General features: G+C 37.6%; 1 protein-coding gene across 3 annotated transcripts in view; it reads left to right on the top strand.

The window, feature by feature from the left end:
• Positions 1-25310, top strand: part of BAZ1A (bromodomain adjacent to zinc finger domain 1A) — a 100545-nt gene that overhangs the window by 10582 nt on the left and 64653 nt on the right. For 2 of the 3 annotated variants that reach the window (XM_070427900.1, XM_070427909.1), the window contains one exon: positions 5895-6173. The exons of the other annotated variant lie outside the window; for it this stretch is intronic. In XM_070427900.1, the coding sequence (XP_070284001.1) occupies positions 5895-6173 (279 nt within the window). The remainder of the gene's footprint in view (positions 1-5894; positions 6174-25310) is intronic. 3 annotated transcript variants of the gene reach the window in all.

The following is a 25310-nucleotide window of genomic DNA, read 5'->3' as shown; positions in this document are numbered from 1 at the left end:
ACATATAGTAGAGATTTCTGGCACTTGTGCCATTGCTGTCCTTGTTATTTTGAACAGTGTTAACAAATGTAAATAGTATTTGTTGCAACTCAGTGTAAAGTCTGTCCCCCTGAAATGGCACCAAATACTGATATACCAAGTACCTCAGGCTACCAAATACTGACCTGCTATTGCTGTCCAATATAGGAGCCAGTACTTGGTTAGTAAGAATTTGAAATGTGTCAAAATAAAGAAGTGTAATAAGTGTACGATACATACTAGATTTTGAAGACCTAGTACCCCCCAAATATAAAAATAATTCCAAATTGATTACATATTGAAATGAAAGTATTTTGGGATATATTGGGTTAAATAAAATAGAAAATTAATTTCATTAGTGTTTCTTTAAAAAAAATTTTAATGTAGCCACTAGAAAATTTTAAGTTATATGTGTGACTGGTGTTCTATTTCTGTTAGCACTGTTTTAGAGACTAGTTAATATGTAAGGTACCTAGATTTAAAGTTTGTTTTTCTTAAATAGTACCATAGTTTAAATAATAGTTTAAATTATTAGAAGTATACCTCACGTAATATCTATGTGCTAACCATGTGATGGCTTGGGAAGCTAAGTTTTACAGATATGTTTGTTTCTATAGAAAAAAGAAATTAAACCTATAAAGTCGTCTAAGTACATTACAGTTTTAGGCAGTAAAACAAATAAGACCTCTTTCAAGATCCATTCATTCCTTTTATTCTATACCAGTGGTCGGCAAACTCATTAGTCAACAGAGCCAAATATCAACAGTACAACGATTGAAATTTCTTTTGAGAGCCCAATTTTTTAAACTTAAACTATATAGGTAGGTACATTGTTATGAACTTAGTTAGGGTACTCCTAAGCTGGCCTTTGCTAAAAACGTCCTCAATCTGATTGAGGTACGTTCACTGAGGTCGACCCCTTCCCACTCTCCCATCCACACTCGTCTTGTATACTTGTTTTGTTTCGTCTATCTCCTTTCGTTCATCCTCTCTATATGTCCAAACCATCTCAACATACCTTTCTCAATCCTCGATACTACATCTTCTTTCACTCCACAAAGTTCCCTAAAATTAACTTAATAAACTTTACTTAAAGTTTTAAGTCTTAGTTAAACTATAGGTACATTGAATAAAACTTGATATCATACTTAACAATATTATTTATTGATAAAATTAAATTCCTTACAATTTACCTTACAATATCCATAAAATTAAATCATGACAATGACTGACAAACACTAATGTGAACAATGGCCTTGCATCTCCTTGGAAAGTTTGGGTAAGTCAGGTTTGGATGTTGTTTTTAATTTTGGGCATGATTCCGGGTTCTCATCAATAAGACGACTTCTCAATTTACTCTTGATAAGGTTCATGCTTGAAAATGATTGTTCGCATAAATATGTAGACCTGAATAAGGAAAAAACAGCAAACGCTAGTTTTTCCAGTTGATTATATGAGTCAGGAATACTATTCCAGGTGTTAAAATCAACATATCTTCCTTCTCCAGGTCTTTCAAAGCAGACCACTTGTGCTGTGAACTAAGTTCACATTTGTTTTTCTCCAATATTTCTATATCAGCACAAAGACGTTCAAATTTTGAGCTCCACAGTTCTTTTTTAAATCCAGCAATTGCATTTCAAAGTTGCCAATGTCAATATTAAAGGGAGAAAAATTTAATTCTGTTACAGTAGCATTGAGAAGTTTTTTAACAAAGGCTAACGCTTTGCTCTTTCTGAATTCCTGAAACCTGTTGAGAAAAGCTTCCCTCATATTTAAAAGTGTTGTTTTGAAATAGCAAATGTCAGTATCAGAATTATTTTCTTGGCAATGTTTCAACAGGCTTGGAAAGTGAATCAAAGTTTCTCTTTCAAAATCTTGAACAAAAAGAGATAATTTGTTTTTGAATGAAATAACTTCTTCTAACATCGAAAAAACTATGTTTCCTTTCCCCTGTAGTTTACGATTAAGCTGATTTAGATGAGACGTAACGTCTACCATGAAATAAAATTTTTGGATCCACTGATCGTTCGTTAGTTCTGGATAGTGAACACCCTTCTCAAGGAGAAATGCTTTAATTTCTGTTAATAAGGAAGCGAAACATTTCAAAACATTTCCTCTTGATAACCAACGTACCTTGTTATGCAGCAGAAGATCTGCGTACTCACTCTCCATTTCAACTAAAAATTCTTTAAATAGGCGATGATTAAGAGCTTTAGCTATAATGGAGTTGATAATCTTAATCACAAATTCCATAACTTTGCAAAATTCTTCTGGAAATGTCTGCACACAAAGCGCTTCTTGATGAATGATGCAATGGTAAATAAGTATCTCATGATTAATTTTTTCTTTTAAAATAGCAACAAACCCGTTTCTTACGCCGGTCATACTTTTCAACCCGTCTGTTGAAATTGAGACAATTTTATCGAGTGGAATATGATGTTTTTCAGTGCACTCAATTACAGCATTTGCTATATCCTCTCCATGTGTTTGACCTTTGAGTGGCAATAATCCTAAAAGTTCTTTAGGACCTGTAGATGAAATAAATCGTACAAAAAGTGAAACTTGCGCTGTATCATTTATGTCACAAGACTCATCAACTGCTATTGATAAAGCTGAAACCAATTTAAGATCTTCGACTTGCTGGTTGGTTATATTCGAAGACATTTTGACTGTTGTATCTTTCACTGTTTTAGCAGACAATGGTAACTCTTAAATTTTTTTAGAATATCTGCTTTGTTCTTAAAATCCCGAAATAGCTCTTCGGATGCATTTATAAAACAACTTTTTATGTATTCGCCATCTTTATATGGTTTTCCTCTCTTAGCAATCTCTTGACTAATCACAAAACTTGCAATATTAACATTGTTGGGAGATTGCATCCAGTAATTAAATACAGAACTTGATTTTTCTTGACTCTTCTGAAGTTCCTCAACTGCTTTCTGCCTTGCATCACCGACAGGATATTTAGTACTAAATGACACATGTTTAGTTGTAAAGTGTCTCTCCAAATTTGATTTCTTGTTATGCGCCAATTTTTCCTGTCAAATAAGACAGGTCGGAAGGCCATTTAAGTTTTGAATAAACGCGAAAGTCTCCGTCCATTAACTTTAAATTCACGGTTTTCGTCTTCCAGTTTTCTTTGCTTCTTTGTAGCCATGTCAAATAGGGCACCTAAAAAAATGTTTCATTTTATAATAATAAAGCCACCAACACAAAATAATTACAATTCTTAAATTGATGACAAAAATACCTGTAGGATTGCAGCTGGTTGGAAAAATACAGGTAACTTTAAGCTTCGAGTAGGTACTTTTGTTACCCGCTCGTGATTTGTGGACACGACTAGCACTAACCACTGCACAATGAGACTGCTGACTGACTGGCTCATGCAACTCATGCATGAATCGCGCGTGCCTCCCTCGTGCTGCGTATCCCGCGGCCCGCCTGCGCTGCATATCCCGTCGCCTGACCTACACCCCCCACTTCCGAACCACTTCTTCAAACTAGACTCACCCAGGCTGAAAACCGACTTCTGCGCACGGGCCACGAAGTTTCAATCGCACTGTACATGCGCGCCCGCACGTGGTATTTTGTGGAAGAGCCACACTCAAGGGGCCAAAGAGCCGCATGTGGCTCTCGAGCTGCGGTTTGCCGACCACTGTCCTATACCATTGATACCCATCTATTGGGTATGTCTGTTACCTCTCTCTAAGCTGATATTACTTATCTGACATAGATTTTCTTGCTTATAAGAACCAGATTATATTCCTTTTTTCTCTTTGGCATTTACTTCAACTCTGTTTCCTTTACAACCCAAACTCTTTAATGCCACTTCCTTCTAGTTTTTCTTGATCTTTTTTGCCTGCCTCTCCTCCTTTCCTTCCTCTGAATTCCCAAAGGATATCTGTCTCTGTATTATAAAGGTAGTCATTCTGTACTTTGTATTTTAATGATATACATCCATTATCTCCTCTACTAAAGCCAAGTCATGTAACTTGGTTTATGTATGCTATCTCTTTAGATCTCATTTATATTAAAGTATGAGTAGTTTCTCTTTATTTCCATATATTTCATTTTTTTGTTGTTGTTCTACAGACAAATATACAAATGAAAGTACCTTAATGGAATTACCCCAAATCTTTGGAGATCAGACTACTACAGGGATAACCTAAATAGATTTACTCACTAGGAAGTAAACATATACTTTTTAGAATGATGGGAGAAGGAAAGAGGGATTTCAAGAAGGAGAAAAGGTTAAAGAATAGTGAATTATATCGGCTACATGTAATTATTGCAAAGAAGACCAGAGTATGGGGGAGGGCGCAGAATATGAATGTCTTACCATTTAGAGGCAACCACTGTTAACCCTATTGCATATGTCTGACCTTTTCTCTTTGAAAATATGTTTGTTGTAGCCCTGGCTGATGTAGCTCAGTTAGCTGGACGTCCTCCTATGCACTGAAAGGTTGCCGTTTGATTCCTGAACAGGGCACATGCCCGGCTTACAGGCTCGATACCTCATAGAGGGCACTTTCACATAGATGTTTCTCTCTTTCTCCTCCCTTCCTCTTAAAAAAAATCAATAAATTTTTTTAAAAAAGAAAATATCTTTATTATTAAAATAATACAAGTACATACTCCTTATAAAAATTCAAACAGTGTAGAAATATTTAGAATTAACAAATTTTCCTTTTTCTTCCTTCTCAGTTCCTCCCTTTCTCCATAGGGAACATCTGTTTATAGTATTTGTATAAATACAAACCCTCTTGTTATTATAATCAGTGTATATGGGATTGTGTTATTCATTAATTTGATTTTTTTCTACTTAGAATATACAAAAAATCTTTCCAAATTATAGACCTCTTGCATTTTAAAAGTGACAGGATAAATTTTTTTTAAAGAAATGCTCATATTAAAAAATTCCAATAGTGCAGAAAAGGATTGAGTAGAATGGTCATCCAGTCCCATGCCTATTACCTTAATTTTTGTATATTGTTTCAGAAATATTTTATGCTTTTTTAGGTTCTCTTTCTTTTTCTTTCTTTCTTTCCTTTTTCTTTTATTTTTAATGCAAATAGGATCATATTGTCATATGTAGAAAAACCTGAACATTTTTCCCTATTAACATATTATTTAAGAACTGTTCTTATACTGTGTAATGACTATGATTTTACATTATATGACGTACTATAATTTACTTAACCTTTCTCTGATTATTAGATGCTTACATTTCAGTTTTTCACTATTATGTTAAAGCCTTTTAAATTCATGGTTAAGCCCTAGCCGGTTTGGCTCAGTGGATAGAGCATCAGCCTGCGTACTGAAAGGTCCCATGTTCGATTCCGGTCAAGGGCATATGCTCGGGTTGTGGCTTGATCCCCAGTAAGGGACATGCAGGAGTAAGCCAATCAATAATTCTCTCTCATCATTGATGTTTCTATCTCTCTCCCTCTCCCTCTCCCTTCCTCTCTGAAATCAATAAAAGTATATTAAAAAATTCATAGTTAAAAAATAAAATTTGTAGTTAAGTGCTTGAATTCACTCCAGTGTTTGGATTGCTCTGGAGCAAAACTTAAAATTAGAAGAATGAAAAGGAAAGGTTGAGTTTATTTTCAGTTGCACTTTGAGTTTCAAAAACTAATGGAAATCAAAGTCTAATTTTGGCTAAATGTACTTTTAAATTGCAAATATAAATAACTAGTTTATTATACTTTTTCTCAGGTTTATATTAATGTGTAAGCTGTCCAGTTACTAAACCCTTGTTTGAGTTCTATGATCCTATGTAAATTTTTGCAATAGAGGCACAATTATTTACCAGCATTTAATGTAAAATTTGTGAAATGATAGGTAATAGATTTTTATTTTTGTTTTTTAATCAGTGACTTTTTTGAACGAACCATTCTGTGCAACAGTCTTGTGTGGAGTTGTGCTGTGACGGGTAGACCTGGACTGACCTATCAGGAAGCACTTGAGTCAGAAAAAAGAGCAAGACAGAATCTTCAGAGTTTTCCAGAACCACTAATTATTCCAGTTTTATACTTGACCAACCTTACCCATCGTTCACGCTTACATGAAATTTGTGATGATATTTTTGCATATATCAAGGATCGATATTTTGTCGAAGAAACTGTGGAAGTCATTAGGAACAATGGTGCAAGGTAAAGTACTTTTAATTTTTTTTTGATCTGCAGATACCCCCATTGCTTAAAATCCAAGATACACAAAAAGCTGAAATGAAGAAAGCTTCTCTTTTACTATCCTCCAGCTACCCTGTTACCCTTCCCACAGAGCTCTAATGTTAGTTTCTTATGTATTTTTCTAAAGCTAATATTTATTAGACCACCAAAAACACGCACAGGCAGGCGCGCGCGTGCACACACACACACACACACACACACACAAATCTCTTGCCCACTTTAATACAAAAAGGTAATATACTATACTGTATCTTTCATCTTGATTTTGATGAATAATTGGATACTTTTTAAAATTAATTGTAGAAGCAACAAATGGTAAAATTTGAAGAATTTTTCATGTCTAGAAAAAGTTATATCTTTAGCCCCAGCTGGTTTGGATCAGTGGATATAGTGTTGGCCTGTGGACTGAAGGGTGCCAGGTTCGATTCCAGTCAAGGGCACATGCCCGGGTTAAAGGCTCAATCCCCAGTAGGGGGTATGCAGGGGGCAGCTGATCAGTGATTCTCTTTCATCACTGATGTTTTTATCTCTCTCTCCCTCTCCCTTCCTCTCTGAAATAAATAAATAAATAAATAAATAAATGTTATATCTTTATTTTGTGGGGAGAGATTAACATGTCACCAGTAATCTCACCAAGAACATACCCTTTTAAAAACAAATCAAATTATAAATACTGTTTTGGAGTATGTTTTATGGTTTTTGGTGATATACTTAAAAAACAGATTTTTGTGTTCGATCTATATCACCAAAAGAAATAATAGGATCATTTCTGGGGAGGACAGTTTTTTTCTTCTTATAGTCACTGTTTTTATTTGACTTATGCCAGAAATGTTTTCTGAATTACAAATCATTGAGATGCATTAAACTTTAACATTAGGAATATAGCTTACATCTAAAAATGAATTGGTTCATTGTGTTTTATATAGTTTTTTTTTAAATATACTTTATTGATTTTTTACAGAGAGGAAAGGAGAGGGATAGAGAGTTAGAAACATTGATGAGAGAGAAACATCGATCAGCTGCCTCCTGCACACTCCCTACTGGGTATGTGCCTGCAACCAAGGTACATGCCCTTGACCGGAATCGAACCTGGGACCCTTGAGTCTGCAGGCGGATGCTCTGTCCACTGAGCCAAACCAGTTAGGCCTGTTTTGGGTTTTTTTGTGTGTGTTTTTTTTATAATACTTTAAAAATGAATTTCAGGTATTTGTAGCTGTTAACAGTGGTATACTAGGTTATATTACAGAAATGGGAAATTTGGGAGTCACAATTATTCATCAGGAAACATACCTCTTCTTAAGAAGGCTTTAAATGATAAAGTATGAAAAATTAGTATTTTTCTGCAAACTTTTAAGGCTTAATTTTCATAATGCACATTGACCATTCTTAATCTCTATGCAGGAAAGGAGAAATTGTGGAAGACTTCTTACTTTTTGCCTTTATCAGAAGCCTCAGGAAGTAATATTATGAGTCTAGCCATCTTTGCTCTCAGCTCAGGCCTAGATAGTTCTGATTGCTCTGATATTGTGTTTCACATGTTGCTTAGTGATTGTAAGTATCACTTGTAGGCTAGACACTGGTTTGGTACTGGGGATACAAAAAGGATAAAGATGCCCTTTAAGATTCAATTAAGAAAGAGACAACCATTTCAACTTGCCAAGTATTAAAATTAATGTATGAATGAAGTAATTCAGGAGCATCCAGGTTCAGAATGCCACAAAGGCTAGGTCTGGGTTCCCTGCTCTCATGCTAACACTAGATATTTTAGTTTTTTAGTCTTTGCCAGATCTGATGATATCTCAGTGTCTGTTTGTTCAGGTTCTTTGCCCATTTTTCTTTTGACTTGATTGTCTTCAGTAGATTTGTGAGAGCTATTTATTAAATACTAGGCATATTATACTTCTGTCTTACTGTTGCAAATATTTTGCCATTTCACTTTTTGTTTTTTCTTAACGATGCAGTTAGTATAAATTTTTAAAAATGTGTATGAACAATATAATATAATTAAGAAATAAAGAATAAAAGTGCAATCAATAGTTATGCCCTTGGCTTTAATGCAATATTTTTATCTTTAATTTTTGTTTATAGTTTGGGAAAAGTTATAAATTTCTAATTTTATGAGAGGCAGAATAGTGTGATAGTGAAGGATCTAGGCTTTGGAGTCAGACTGCCTTTTTGAACAATTGACATCCTTTCAGGTTATTATGAGACTATGTTGGGGGTATACATTTTGAATTGCTACATAAATAGAATATAGTAGTAGCATTTTACCATGGGGATAGGGTGGGATGATAAGGCTGCTATTGGCCAAATAGGCTTATATGGAAGTTAATATTTTTCTTCTATTACTCACTAGCTTTTCTATTAAAATTTAAATTTTATTATAATTAAGCTTCAAGCCTGACTTAAGATTTCTGCTACTTTAGATCTTGAGTTTCTGAGTACACCCTTTCTTTTTACCCTTTTCACTTAAATCTCAGTTAAAATAATTTTAATATGTAAACTTGCCTAATGACTAGATTTCCTTTTGGTTGGAATGGTGCCTCCACCACCTACTTACCACCTGCATAACTTTTGGGAAAATATTTAACATCATTCATCTCTCTTTTGCATACTTAGTAGAATTATTGTGAAGATAAACTGAGATGCTGTATGTGAAGTACCAGGCACATAGCAAGTGTTCAATAAATAAGTTAAAAAGTTAATCTTTTTCCATTTTGATTTTTGAGTTCTCTGTCATGCTTATAAACTCTTATTCTAATTGTAGTTTCTGGGATTTCTATTTGGGTTTTTGTTTTTATAAATTGAATTATAGGGTGGTGGTCTAAGCTGTTTAGATAGCCAAGGGCCTTATCAAGTCAGTGACCATTCCTATGTTTCTGGCACTTTTAAATAATGCTGTTCTGTCCTGTGGGGACAGCTTTTAAGATGACTCTTGTAATGTGTTCTCTTGCTTCCGCGTGTAGTGGTGAGAGTGTCTGTCCCCTTTAATAAACCATAGTCAATAGTACTGATTTCATTATTATACTAGAGGCCCAGTGCACGAAATTTATGCACTGGGCGGGGGGGAGGGTCCCTTAGACCGGCCTGCGCACTCTTGCAGTCCGGGATCCCTTGCTCCTTACTGCCCACCTGCGGTGAAGGCAGGAGAGGCTCCTGCCACCGCCACTGGGTTCACCAGCCATGAGCTGGCTCCTGGCTAAGCAGTGCTCCCCCTGTGGGAGCGCACTGACCACCAGGGGGCAGCTACTGTGTTAGCATCTGCCCCCTGGTGGTCAGTGCATGTCACAGCGACTGGTTGTTCCAGCAGTCATTCTGCCGTTTGATCGATTTGCATATTAGGGTTTTATTATATAGGAGAGGATTAGTGACTTTCCTTGCTGTTTTCCATGGAGATGTTTTGAGGGATAATACATTAGGTACAGGCCATCTTAAATATCCAAGCTGCTGCAACCCAGTAAAATAAAGATCTTTGTAAATTAATATTAGAAAAGGAAAAAAAAACTCCTGTTACGTTAATATGAGGAAATGAGTTGGCATGATGTTTTTCATTTGGACTGTGTTCTAGACCCCCAAGAATACATGTCCCTTCTGGCGTCACATCTACTTGTGTAACTTGATATTGAGTTCAATTTTGGGATGATGGAAGTGGTAAGATCCTGGCATCCTCAAAGAAGGGCTAGGATAAGTCCAGCTTCTGTGATGAGAGAAAATCCAGGTTGGCTTTCCTAAGTATTCTGTTGTTGTTTTTTCATCCTCACCTGAGGATACATTTATTGATTTTAGAGAGAGAGAGAGAGAGAGAAACATCGATTAGTTGCCTCCCATTTATGTCTCGACCGGGTATTGAACCTGCAACCCAGGTATTTGCCCTGATTTAGAATTGAACCCACAGCCTTTTGCTGTATGAAACCACTCTCCAACTAACTGAGCCCCCCCGCCCAAGGCATTCCTGTTGATTTTTATTTGTAGACTTCTTTGGCCTTTCTACCTTGCTGTGGCATGAGGTTTATTGGTAGGGGGCTTATTTAGAGAAATAAATGAATTTCTCCCAGTAACTGAGAAATAGCAGGCATTTACATGAGGTCCATTAGTATAAGATATCTGTGCTCCCACTCCCACCTTTCATTCTTCATCCTTTCTCCACAGAATGTGAAGTTGCAAGCATTTGCTTACATGGTGCACACATTTTCATCACTCTGCTTTTTGTTGTTGTTAAATGAGCGTTATTGAGATATAATTCATACACCATAAAACTTGCCCATTTAAAAGTGCAATTCAGTGGGTTTTCATATATTCACAAAGTTATGAGGCTATCACCACTACCTAATTACGGAATATTTTCATCACCCCAAAAAGTCCTGTGTTAGCAGACACTACCAACTACCCTCTCCCCTCAGCCCATGGCAACCACTAATCTATATGTTCTGTCTCTGGATTTGCTTATTCTGGACATCCTATATAATAAAGAGGTAATATGCATATTAACCCTCATGCCCTCACAAGATGGCTGCCTATGACCAGGCCAGCCGGGGGGGTTAGTGAGGGACGACCAAATGACTGAACAAGCAGGCTGCATAGGGCAACCAATCCGGCAGGAGGGCCATGAGGGGTGACCAGGCCGGTGGTGGGGCAGTTGGGGGCGACCATACCTGCAGGGAGGGGGCAGTTAGAAGCAACCAGGCCAACGGGGGGTGGGCAATAAGAGGTGACCAGGCAGGCAGGCAGGTGAGTGATTAGGAGCCAGTGGTCCAGGATAGTGAGAGGGATGTCCGACTGCCCACAAGGATCGGGCCTAAACCGGCAGTCAGACATCCCACAAGGGGTCCTGGATTGGAGAGGATGCAGGCTGGGCTGAGGGGACCCCCCCTCCCATGCATGAATTTCGTGCACCGGGCCTCTAGTCTCATATAAATAGAATCATAATATGTATCCTTCTGTGTGGTTTCTTTCATTTACTGTAGTGTTTTCAAGGTTCATCCACATTGTAGATCTATCTGTGTCTTATTTCTTTTTATTGATAAACTAGAGGCGCGGTGCATGAAATTCATGCATGGGTGGTGTCCCTCAGCCCAGCCTGCACCCTCTTTAATCCGAGACCCCTCAGGGGATGTCCGACTGCCGAGGGATCGGGCCTAAACTGGAAGTCGGACATCCCTCTCGCAATCTGGGACCACTGGCTCCTAACTGCTCCCCTGCAGGCCTGATCGCCCCTAATCGCTCTTCCCTGCCGACCTGATCGCCCTAACTGCCTCTGCCTCGGCCTCTGCTCTGAGCTTTGTCCAGAAGGATGTCTGGAAGATGTCTGGTCTATCCGGTCTGATTAGCATATTACCCTTTTATTAGTATAGATTCTGCTATATGGATCTATTACATTTTGTTTATCTGTTCATCAGTTCATGGACACTTCGGTTGTTTTCACTTTTGAGCTATTATAAATAACTAGAGGCCTGATGCACGAAAATCGTGCAGAAGTAGGCCTTCCTTCCCCTGGTTGCTGGCACTGGCTTCCCTCTGGCACCCAGGACCCGGGCTTCCCTTGCAGCCCCGGCTTCATTGGCAAGGTCGTCCGGAAGGACCTCCAGTCTAATTAGCATATTACACTTTTATTATATAGGATGCTATTAAGAACATTCATGTACAAGTTTTTGTTTGAACTTATGTTTTCAGTTCTCTTGGGTATATGTCTAGTATTCTAGTAACTGCTAAGTCATATGGTAACTGTGTTGGATGGAGGAACATCCAAGATGTTTTCCAAAGCAGCTCTGTCACTTTATATTCCCACTTGCAATGTATGAGAGTTCAAGTTTCTCCATTTCCTCACCAAGTCATATGTATGGACAATTTAGTATTGTCCATCTTTTTTATTTTGCCATCCTAGTGGGTGTGAAGTGGTATCTCACTGTAGTTTTGATTTACATTTCCCTAATGACTAATTATGTTGAGTATCATTTCATGTGCTTATTGATTGTTTGTATATCTTCTTTGGAGAAATGTCTATTCTGGTCCTTTACCCATTAAAAAAATATATCTTTTTATTGATTTCAGAGAGGAAGGGAGAGGGAGAGGGAGAGAGAGATAGAAACATCAATGATGACAGAGAATCATGGATCAGCTGCCTCCTGCATGCCTCCTACTGGGAATTGAGCTCACAACCTGGTCATGTGCCCTGACTGGGAATCGAATCGTGACCTTCTGGTTCATAGGTCGATGCTCAACCACTGAGTCATGCTGGTCTGGCCCTTTCCCGTTTTAAAATGGGTTATTTATATTTTTATTACATAGTTGTAAGTTGTTTTTTGATACTAAGGAGCAGATATATGATTTATTCCATTCTTTGGAATTGCCTTTTCACTTTTTTTTTAAATCAAATCTTTATTGTTCAGATTATTACTGTTGTTCCCTCTTTTTCCCCCCCATAGTTCCCCTCCACCCGGTTCCCCTCCCACCCTCACCCCCCCACCACTGTCCTCATCCATAGGTGCACAATTTTTGTCCAGTCTCTTCCCACATCCCCCACACCCCTTTCCACCCCAAGAATAGTCAGTCCACTCCCTTTCTATGCCCCTGATTCTATTATAATCACCAGTTTATTCTGATCATCAGATTATTTATTCACTTGATTTTTAGATTCACTTGTTGATGGATGTGTATTTGTTGTTCATAATTTGTATCTTTACCTTTTTCTTCTTCTTCCTCTTCTTAAAAGATACCTTTCATGCCCTAACCAGCTTGGCTCAGTGGATAGAGCGTCGGCCTGCGGACTCAAGGGTCTCAGGTTCGATTCCGATCGGCAGCATGTACCTGGGTTGCGGGCACATCCCAGTAGGGGGTGTGCAAGAGGCAGCTGATCGATGTTTCTCTCTCATCAACGTTTCTAACTCTCTATCCCTCTCCCTTCCTCTCTGTAGAGAATCAATAAAATATATTTAGAAAAAAAAAAAGATACCTTTCAGCATTTCATATAATACTGGTTTAGTGGTGATGAACCCCTTTAGCTTTTCCTTATCTGTGAAGCTCTTTATCTGACCTTCAATTCTGAATGATAGCTTTGCTGGATAAAGTAATCTTGGTTGTAGGTTCTTGGTATTCATCACTTTGAATATTTCTTGCCACTCCCTTCTGGCCTGCAAAGTTTCTGTTGAGAAATCAGCTGACAGTCGTATGGGTACTCCCTAGTAGGTAACTGACTGTCTTTCTCTTGCTGCTTTTAAGATTCTCTCTTTGTCTTTTGCTCTTGGCATTTTAATTATGATGTGTCTTGGTGTGGTCCTCTTTGGATTCCTTTTGTTTGGGGTTCTCTGCGCTTCCTGGACTTGTAAGTCTATTTCTTTCACCAGGTGGGGGAAGTTTTCTGTCATCATTTCTTCAAATAGGTTTTCAATATCTTTCTCTCTCTTCTTCTGGCACCCCTATAATTCGGATGTTGGTACGCTTGAAGCTATCCCAGAGGCTCCTTACACTATCTTCGTATTTTTGGATTCTTTTTTCCTTTTGCTTTTCCTGTTGGGTGTTTTTTGCCTCTTCATATTTCAAATCTTTGACTTGATTCTTGTGATCCTCTGGTCTGCTGTTGGGAGTCTGTAGAATATTCTTTATTTCAGTCAGTGTATGCTTAATTTCTAGTTGGTCCTTTATCACAACATCGAGGGTCTCACTAGATTTCTTGAGGGTCTCATTAAGTGTATTGGCGGTTTCTAGAAAATTCTTGAAAAACCTTAAAAGTATGTTTTTGAACTCTATGTCCAGTAGTTTGCTTTCCTCCATTTCTGTCATTTGTGTCCTGTTTCTTTGTCTCGGCATTTTTTATGCTTCGCTGTGTCGATAGAGTGGCTTTCTGTGCTAAGTGTCCTATAGGGCCCAGTGGCTCAGCCTCCCCAATTACCTGAGGTAGACACTCTTGGTGCACCCCCTTGTGGGCTTTGTGCACAGTCTTGTTGTAGTTAAGCCTTGATTGTTGTAGGTAACACTGGGAGGATTTGACCTCCAGGCCAATTGGCTGTGAGAATCAGCTGTGTCTACAGTGGGAGAACTTCTGTGCTGAAGACACCCTTCTGGGGCAAGACTTGCTTCAGTGGGTCTTTGGTGCTCACTGAGTCTGCCCCCTGACTGTGTCCCTTATGGATCTGAGGAGTTGTAATTGGATGGTCCCACTCTGACCACTGGGTACACTGGTTCTTGGATCTAAGGAGATGCTAATCTAGCCTCTGCCTGCGGCTACCCAGCAGAAGCCAGCTGTAAAGCAATGCAAGTTGCTCTGGGGCTTTGGGGCAGCTGCAGTTTGTTAAGTTATTTTCAGATTATAAAGGGCCGGGCCTTTCATATGCAAAAGCCTCAGTGCATGGCTTGGGCGGGGTGGAGTCCCAGGGGATCAACAGGGTGGGCGGAGCGAGCAGTATGGTTGCTCTCAGTCCTGCCCTCAGAGGCCCGGCAATCGCTGCGAGCGCCTCTGAGAGAAAGCTGCCCTTGAGTTCCGACCGATGGCAGACAGTCCCGTTTCTCCCCGTATGAGTCTGGGTCCCCAGAGACTCGCCCGGAACTGGAGCTCAGAGCCTGAGACTCCCTCCCGATTGAAAAAGACAATCTTGCCCTCAGCTGCCAGCCCTCTCCGCACCTTTGTATCTTACTTCCGCACCGCACCGCCTCTGAGTCTCGGTATGCTTTTCTCTTTCCTTCTAGTTGTAGAATTTCCACTCAGCCAGCCTTCCTGTGGTTCTGAATGATGTCCGTTCCGTCTTTTAGTTGTATTTTTGAAGTGGTTGTGCGAGGCAGCAATCTCCGGTGTTTACCTATGCCGCCATCTTGGTTTCTCCCTCACTTTCTTGATAGTACCATTTGTAGTGCCATCTCCCTTTGCTTTTAACTTTCGTTTCTCCTTGTCACTAGCATCTACCTTTTGTTTCTATCTCTTTGGTAGTACTTACCAGTGGTCCTAAAGACTGCTTCATTCATTAACATGAGAGTTACTGGAAAGAACATGTTAAGTTACAAAGAAATGGAATAGTGGTTGAATTAGTATAGGTTCTCTGGATCTTCTCCTCTCAGTATTCTTTTCTTATTGTCTCATTACCTTTAGGTATTCCTCCCCATTTTCTTTTTCATCTCACAAGTATAGATTAGGTGCTTCCCTCCCCACCAAGACTTAATGATTTAAAATAAGCAATCAGTTAACAGATTCTTCTAGAAGATCCTTTGTCATTGCTGTGACAGAGGTAGTAAAGAGAACAACTGACTACTTGACTGAGTCAACAGTTTAGTTCTTTACCCTCCCCATCCTAATAAACACCCAGCATACCTGCCAATCATGCTGACATTAGTTCTCTGCTACTTCCTTAGAGCCTACAGGAGAAGTGAGAAGATGGGTGGTGGTCTTGTGAAAAGAATACTAAACTTGGAGTCAGGTCTATTAATTCTTAAATAGCTACCAGATGCTTTGTGTACACATTGTATTAGCAAGAGATAAGGCAAAAGTTTACTGTTTCATTTACAGATGAGGAAACAGAGATCTAAAGACGTTAAATATTTTTTTTTGTAATTGTTCAGTCTATATGTACTGATCTGCTATTTACTTGCACTGTTCTAGACACTGGAGATATAGCAGTGAACAAAAAGTCATGGAGCTTCTATTCCAGCTTTTTACAAGTAGTCAGTGGTAGGATTTAAATTCAGGTATGGCTGACTTACAAAATCATTTCTTTCAATTTATCAGTCTCCTTGGTTTTGGATTCTGCCCTTTATGATTAGCTGTGTAGCTCTGAGCAAGAAATTTAAACTCTTTAAGCTTTAGTCTTTTTCATCTGCTAAATTGCCTCGTGGGATGAAATGAAATAATGATTGTGAATTTTTAAAAGCCAAATATTGTCATTTGATGTATATTGTAAGTATTTGAGTGTGTTTATTGAGGGCAATGCATTAGGGGTTTTTTTGTTTGTTTGATTTGGTTTTTGTTTTGAGAGATGCCAGTAGTGATGTGGGGCTCTAATAGCTACCTAAGCCACTGTTGCTTGGAATCAAATTTCCCTGTTTGAAACTCTGAAAGGAAACCCCACAGTTAACAATTTCAGTGTCTTTGAAAGATACAATTGTTGTTTTTGAAGACATTCATCCCACATTTGTATATGATCTTCTGAAAAACACTACACAAGCAGATTTTAAGGCATCTAAGTTTCATTTCACTTTATAATTTTTTTAACACATTGCGTACCGCATAGAAATCTCTAAGACATATGCCAGGGACCGCACGTTTTTGGGCAAACTGCACGTTATTTAAATCATCATAATGCACTTTCGGTGTTCTTTTTCAATAATTATAACATTTTTATTTACAAAAACAATTAAACAATTAAAGTTCCTAGTACTTTTTTAACGTATGGTACTGCGTAAAACATTTTCCTCTATGAAGAGGGACCAAACAAAATTTACATAAGTATCTAGATTCGCTCCTTTTTCCATGGGCATGAAAAACAGGAACACTCGTGAGCGGTCCTTAAAAGATGGCGCTCAAAACACGAGAAAACTCGTGAGCGGTACGAAATGTGTTAAACATATTTTTATTGATTTCAGAGAGGAATGGAGAAGGAGAGAGATAGAAACATCAGTGATGAGAGTCATTGATCAGCTGCCTCTTGCATGCCCCACACTGGGCATGTGTCCTGACAGGGAGTTGAACTGTGACCTCCCGGTTCATACGTAGATGCTCAACCACTGAGCCAGGCCGGCTGGGCTATCATTTCTTTTTAACAAGCCTGACATATCATTGTTTAGTGAAGGATTAGGAGGTTGGTGAGCTAGAGAACTCAAATGTTTACATGATAAAAAACCCATCTTCTGTCACCTACTGTGGAATTGGAGAGTTAAATTAGAAGAAAAGGAGGTAGAAATTGCACAACAAGTAAACATTTTGGACTGTTGAGTTATTCATTCTCAAGATAGGAGTAGAGTTTGAGAGAACCTGAAAAACTGAGTCAAAATATAATTTTGTATTTAGTAAATTTTTTTAAAAAATTAAAGAATTTTGAGCAACTTGCTTTCAGACATTTTACTAGCACAGTCAAGATATTCTGGGAGCTGAAAGAATTTATGAAGATTTGAAGCAACAGGTGTGAGAAGGTACTTCTAAAAGTTGGTATACTGGCAGCAGCAAGAAGTGGCACCTAATAGCAAAGCAGGAGGTGGAATAAACATTTACTAAGAAGTATACTGGCCTGGCTCAGTATATAATTTGGTAGCATTAGGAGATGTTGCAGAATTGAAACTATGCTCTTAAATTACAATTTTATTTAATTCTCAGATATTAATAGCTGACCCAAAATTTTTAAAAAGTTATATACTCCTTGGTATTTACCTAAAGGAGTTGGAAACTTATGACTGCACAAAACCTGAATACAAATGTTTATAGCTGCTTTATTAATAATTGCCCAAACAGAAGCAACCAGAATGTCCTTTAGTAGGTGAATGAATAAATAAACTGTAGTACATCTAGACCAGGGGCAGGGAACCTTTTTTCTGCCTATGGCCATTTGGATATTTATAACATCCTTCGAGAGCCATACAAAATTATCATCTTAAAAATTAGCCTGCTATATTTGATCAGACATTTAATTAACTCACCCCTAATGCCTTGGCATGGCCAGACCAAATAATTTCTTCGGCCTTATACGGCTCGCAGGCCAGACGTTCCCCACCCCTGGTCTAGACAAAGATTTGTTTAGAAAAGAAATGAGCTATCAAGCCATGAAAAGACATGGAGGAACCTTAAATGGATATTATTAAGTGAAAGAAGCCAATCCGAAAAGGTATATATGGTATGATTCCAACTATGACATTCTGAAAAAGGCAAAACTGTGGAGACATTAAAAAGATCTGTGGTTGCCAGGGTTGATAGAGATGAATTGGTAGAGCACAGAGGATGTTTAAGGCAGTGAAAATACTCTGGATGGTACTATAATGATGGATACATGTTAATACATTTGTCCAAACCCATAGAATGTACACCGAGAGTGAACCTTATGTAAACTATGGATTTTAGTAATGATGATGTATTAATGTAGGTTCATCAGTTATAACAAATGTTCCACCCTAGTGGGGGATATTGATAATCAGAGAGGCTATGCATGTGTGGTGGCAGAGAATATATGTCTTTCTTTCAGATTTGCTGTGAGCCTAAAACTGCTCTATAAAACTAAAGTCTTTAAATTAAAAAAAAAAAAAAAAGTGTGCTCTGCTTATTAAGACTGAAGTTTGTATGTTTTTTAAATCTGCTTTTTTTCCTATAAAGATTCATATGTATCAGAGAAAAGTACAAAAGGTGAAGGCATTTTTCCCAATGTGGGTTAAATCAGTAAAATAGCAGAATTGGATTTATATCGAAGAGTTTCATTTGTAGCTAAGTTTTCCAAAATATTATCCCAATACTATTTATATTTAAAATTTATGAAATGTTATCTAGTCAAGAAAAGGTTAAAAGATCACTGTTCAATAGTTTTTAGAACTGCCTTGTAAAATAAAGATTGTAGATACTTTTTAATCTTACAGACTGATACCAATTCTGGCTTCAAATAATGACTAATCAGAGCTCTTAACTATTGAACAATTAAAGTATATTTCCTGTGGCTATGTTGCATTGGGGGATTGCTTCAAGCACTTTAGTCTAATGAAGTAAGAGAAAATTAGCATAGCCTATCATACAGAGAGTAGGCATTTAATATATATTAGAATTGGAAATGAGAAAATGGACTTTTTATCTTTTGGCTCTTTTTATATTACTAACCTAAATGGTATTAGTGAAACATAATTAAAATGCATTCATATGTAGGACAAAGAGAAATACTAAATATATTGAGAAGATAGTAGGAACAAAAGTTATGTGAAGAAGAAATAGTTATTTTTACTTAAACATACATGCTTGGGTGTCAATGACTGGGTGCAGGGAATTAATCAAAGAAAAATTTTTGGAAAAGAGTTATTTAACTAGAATTTGAAGGCAGAGAAAAATATAAATTAGTAGAAAGGATTAAAGATGGAAGACTTCTTATTTAGGTGCAAAGATCATAATTTTTTTATCAACATAAATTTATTATAGCTCTATTTCAGAAAGAAAGCTTTCTGTTGGTCAGCTTACACTACTGACCTTTTAAGGTCAAAATTTCTGTTCTCAGCCAAGGAGTTGCTAAAAAAAAATACCAAAATTGTTCTTTTTAATCTTTTGTTCCTAATGACCCTAATATGTCAATGATACAATTTTTACTAGAAACGAAAAGGAGGCTTTGGGGACAGCTAGAGTTTTTTGTTTTCTTTTGTTTTTGGAATTCTAAGTTAGAGTGATACCCATCTTTTTTAGATAGATATTAGATTTGTTGTATGTACCAAGACCCATACTTACCACCTAATTGACTCCTGGATTGCCATTTCAAGTTTAACAGTTACAATTTAGAATCCTTATTTACTTGCATAATAATATAAATTGGGAAGCCATCTGGGAAACCTTTTTTATACCATACGAATCTTGATTTGTTAGTTGTATATATAATAATTTCTTTTGATGTATAGAAATCATCTGACTTTATTTGGCTTGACCAACTCAGGTTGTAAGAGAGAGAATACCTGTATATTGAACTCCCTTAATGAAAAATGGGTATTTTAAGATGAATTTTTTTAATGTTTATATTTGAGATGGAAAAAACTGGAGAATAGAACTCCCTTTACATAGATTTTGCATTACACAGAACTCTGGCTATTGTTCAGGTAAGGGTGGAAGACCAATCTATACTTCAGTGAGATCCAACAAGTGGACCTACTTCAATTTGCCATCTCATATGTGTTAATGTCTTCAGAAAAGCAATAAATGTTTTTCTTTTAGGTTAAACATCACTTAAATAACTTACATTCTGTAGGCCTTTATTCTAAATAGTCTAAACTAATAAATCTTTATTAAAGTACATTACTTTCTTATGATAAAAGTCACCCTTTTTAATGTGTATAGTTCTTGACATTTATACCTACAGTCACATAACCCATCACAATAAGACATAGAAGAACATTTTTATTACCCCCCAAAATTCCTTTGTTCCCCTTTGTAGTCCACCCTTGCCTCTACCTCCTATCCTCTAGCAACCACTGATCTGTTTTCTGTCCTTATAATTTTATCCTTTACAAAATATAAATATAAATGGAATCTTGGGTCTATTTCTGGACTCTGTTCTCCCATTTATCTGTATGGCTATCTTTTTGCCAGTACTACAGTGTCATTATTTACTGTAGCTTTTTAGTAATACATATAGAATACTTTATTTTCCTCATGTATTGATTTTTCCCATGATATGAAATAAGTTAGTTCTTAAGTTACTGTAACTCTATGAGCCTCACTAGGGTCATAGACTATTCCCTTCAATGGACTGTCAAACCATTTTAGGCATCACATCAACCATGCCTGCACCCAGAGTAGGCTTATTTACTTTGTTTTTTCCTTGTGACCATCATTACAACTTAGGGGACTCACCTAGGCCCTGACAAGGAAAACCATCTCTTTTTCTAACTTGAAGAACCTTGTCAAAGGTTCACTAAAAAGCTTCCTCATGGAACCCTGAGCAATACCGTCCTTGGATGTGATACCCAGGCGCTTCAAAAGTGGGTCCATTTGATTCCTTGCATATGTTTGTGAAGTTCATATCACTAATTACAGATTCTTTTTATCATTAGAATACATAATTACCTAACAAGTTTTGATACAATTTCCTGTAATTGTTCCTCTTTAGAAACACTAGTTTAGTTCTATCAGCCAGTAGTGAAAGTCAGCCTCCAGTTCTTTTGACACCATTTCCATTTGCTACCAATATAGACTTGGTAACTAAGCCTGATTAAGCTTCACTTTTAGGACAAAAAATTTTCTTTTTTTTTAAATAACATAATGTAAAATTTACCATTGTGAACCTTTTAAGTGTATAATTCAGTGGCATTAAGTACATTCACAGTGTTCTGTGACCATCATTACTATTTCCAGAACTTCTTCATCATCCCAAGCAGAAACTCTTACCATTTTTCCCTCATTCCAGCACCTGTTAACTTTTATTCTACTTTCTGTTTCTATGAATTTGTCTATTCTAGATACTTCAGATAAGTGGATTCATACAACATATGTTCTTTTGTGTTTGGCTTATTTCAATGAGCATAATGTTTTCAAGCTTCATCCATGTTGTAGCATGTATTATTAGCCTTTTATGGCTGCATAATATTCCATGGTATGTATACATACCACATTTTATTTATCTGTTGATGGGCACTTGAGTTGTTTCCACTTTTTGGCTATCCTCCTATATAATAAAAGGCCAATATGCAAATGGACCAAACAGTGGAACTACCAGTCGCTATGACGCACACTGACCACCAGGGGGAGATGCTCACTGCAGGAGCTGCCCCTGGTGGTCAGTGCGCTCCCACAGGGGGAGTTCCGCTCAGCCAGAAGCCCTGAGTTGGGCTCACAGCTGGCAAACGCAGCAGCAGTGGCGGGAGCCTCTCCCACCTCTGCAGCAGTGCTAAGGATGTCTGACTGAGGAGCGGGCCTAAGCCAGTAGTCAGACATCCCCAAGGCTCCCAGACTGCAAGAGGGCACAGGCCGGGCTGAGGGACACCCACAAGTGCACAAATTTTGTGCACGAGGCCTCTAGTTGTGAATAATGCTGTTATGAACATTGGTGTACAAGTATCTGTTGAGTTCCCCTTTTCAGTTCTTATGGTCATATACCTAGAAGTGGAATAGCCAGGTCATATGATAATTCTATGTTTAATCTTTTTAGGAACCGCCATATTGTTTTCCACAGTGCTGCACCATTTTACATCCCCATGAGTAGTGTTACAGTTTCTCTACATCCGTACCCACACTTAATCATTTTTTATTTTTTTAAAAATATATTTTTATTTCAGAGAGGAAGGGAAAGGGAGAGAGAGATATAAATATCAATGATGAAAGGGAATCATTGATTAGCTGCCTCCTGCACACCCCCTACTGAGGATCGAGCCTGCAACCCGAGCATGTGCCCTTGATCAGAATCAAACCTGGGACCCTTCAGTCCGCAGGCCAGTGCTCTATTCACTGAGCCAAACCAACCAGGGCTATTTTCCTTTTCTTTTTTTTATTTTCTTTCAATAGCCATGATAGTGGGTATGAAATAGTATCTCACTGCAGTTTTGATTTTGTATTCCCAGTATGACTAAGATCCTGAACATCTTTTAATGTATTTATTGCCCTTTGTATCTTTTGGGAGAAATGTGTGTTCAGGCCCAGCCAGTGTAGCTCAGTGGTTGAGCATCAACCCATGAACCAAGAGGTCACTAGTTCAGTTCCTGGACAGGGCACATGCCTGGGTTGCCCGCTCGATCCCCAGTTGGGAGCAAGTAGGAGGCAAGCTGATCAATGTTTCTCATCATTGATGTTTCTCTCTCTCTCTCCCCCGTCCCTTCCTCTCTCTAAAAATCAATAAAAACATTTTTAAAAAAGAAAATAAAAGTTTGTTCGGTTTCTTTGCCCATTTTTGAGTTGGATTGTGTGTTTTCTGTAGAGTTATAAGAGTTCTCTACATGTTCTGCCATGTCTTTGTCTTATTTGTGAATCAGGGTAATGTTAGTCTTTAAGAATGAGTTAAGAAGGGTTCTCTCCTCTTCAGTATTTTGGAAGATTTTGGGAAGAATTGGTATTGATTGTCTAAATACTTGGTAATTTTACCAGTGAAGCCATATGGTCCTGATCCTGGGCTTTTTTTTTTTTTTTTTTAAGAGAGAGGGTAAGGGAGGGAGAGAAAGAGAGAGCGAGCAATATAAGAGCGAAACATTCATCGGCTACCTCTTGTAAGCGCCTTGACCAGGGGTTGAACACGCAATCTAGGTATGTGTCCTGACTAGGGATCAAACCCACAACCTTTCGGTGTATGGGTTGACACTCCAACTCACTGAGCTACATCAGGCAGAGCCTAGGCTTTTTAAAAAATTTTTATTGGGAGGTTTTAGATTACTGATTCAATATACTTGCTAGTTATAGATCTCTTTAGATTATCTATTTCTTCTTGAGTCAATTATGATAGTTTGTGTGTTTCTAAGAATTTGTCCATTTCACCTAGGTTATCCAATTTATCAGCATATAATGGTTCATAGTATTTTCTTGTAATCTTTTTTATTTCTGTAAAATCAATAGGAGTGTCCCCACTTTCATTACTGCTGTTAATAATATGAGTCTCTCTTTCTTCAAAATTCTTTTTTTAAGAGCAAATTATAAAGGAGCCATACATGATACTTAAAATTTAACCTGTATAAGTCTCAGAGTGAGAGGAAATGAATGAAGGGCGAAGATAAGATGTTTTGAGTGCTTTGAATTCCACATGTCAACATTTTGTTGATTCTTAAATTTGGGTGCTGCAGAACCAGTTGCTTTCTTCTGTTTGGGTGTAGTGCAGAGTTCCTAATAGGAAATCCGTAGTCCTGATTCTCTCTGTACCTGACAGCAGTATTAGATGTTGTAGAGGATACTAAAGGTTGTTCTCCTGAAAGAGAATAGAAGCGTATTCTACAATGTACAGAAATGAAAAGTGGTATTACCTTATTAAAATCCACCAGCTTCCCAAAATGAACCAACTCTAACAAACCAACTCTGTCTTTCTGGAATTGTATGATTCTGTTTATTTGGGCTGTGACAAAAATTCATTTTGAAAAAACATGCAAAAGGGTAAATTATCAGTTTATTGAATCAAAGGAAAGATTAACCAGCTAATCCTGACATGGTAGGGTGTAGCTACATCTAACGAAGAACAAGAATAAGAGAACTGATTACCTCTAGTAGTACCTTTGCCATCTCTCCTCTCTTCTCCTTGGTAGGCTTTCTTTTCTCTCACTGCATACTGGCCCACTCCATGCAGCAGGGACCCTGGGTGCCAACAGGACCAGAAATTTATAGATTCCATGATAGCAGGGAAACTGATTTTTACTTTTTAGTTTCCAGATTTTAAAATCTTAGGAAAGATGTACTGGCTTAGCTCAAGGTGCCCACCCAGTATCAACTAACTATGACCAGGGTCTTGTGGGAATATGACAGCTCTACTAGTAGCTACTATATGAAAGAAGGTGGGGTATGGGAAAAATGAAGTTCTCAGGAGAATGGGGCTGGTGAAAGCCCACAGTACTAGTATATAAAAACTTTTTTATGGCAGGAGATGACCAAATGAATGATACAGTGAGCAAATTTTCTATTCTTGAGCTCCTTTTTTCTCTAGAAAATAGAAATTTACTCATTGGTAATATACTAATGTATGTGCTTAAGATATTAATAAAATCTCTGGATTGCCTAAGAGTTGTAGAAGTGCCATAGATACAATTCCAGCAATGCACGCGTTTTCTCTCTCTTTTTATTATACCCTGCTTTTACTTGTGACGGTGTTTATTTAACAAGTTGAGATGTATTCCACATACCATAAAATTTACGCATTTAAAATGTATAGTTCAATAGTTTTTATCATATTCATAGAATTGCACAGCCATCACTAGAAACTAATTTTAGAACATTTTCTACATCCCAAAAGGAAAGCCCAGGCCCATTAGCAGCCACTGCCCTTTGCTCTCATCTCTTACTCTTCCCTTTATTCCCCCAAGTTCCTGGCAACCACTCCTCTACTTCCTGTCTCAGTGGATTTTCTTATTCTGGTTTTATTTTCTTTGATTTTTCATATAAATGGGATCATGTACTATGTGTGGCCTTTTACATCTGTTTTCTTTCATTTATCATATTGCTTTCAAGTTTTATCCATACTGTAGCATTTATCAGTACTTCATTTCTATATTTTTTTCCATTGTATAGATATTCCACATTTTAATTATTTCAGTTGGAAATTAGCACAGTAAAATAGGATTGAGGAATATTTTTATTGTGATGAATGAGTCTGAAACTGCAGTGCATAAAACCCAGATAGAGTAGGCAAAGGTAAGGGAAGCCAAAATAGGGGTAATAAAGTTAGTGAATAGGAAGCTTTCCAGAAATCAGAAATCACAACAAAAGTTTCAATAAGGCCCTGGCGGCATAGCTTTTGGTTAGAGCATCATCCGGATTTGCCAAGGTTGTGG

The sequence above is a fragment of the Myotis yumanensis genome, unplaced genomic scaffold, assembly GCF_028538775.1.
Source record: "Myotis yumanensis isolate MYYU_CA2020_CCGP unplaced genomic scaffold, mMyoYum1.0.hap1 SCAF_1, whole genome shotgun sequence".
In the NCBI taxonomy this organism is placed as follows: domain Eukaryota; kingdom Metazoa; phylum Chordata; class Mammalia; order Chiroptera; family Vespertilionidae; genus Myotis; species Myotis yumanensis.
Note: the sequence above shows the minus strand (reverse complement) of the source record. Positions and strands in the feature narration are given on the sequence as shown.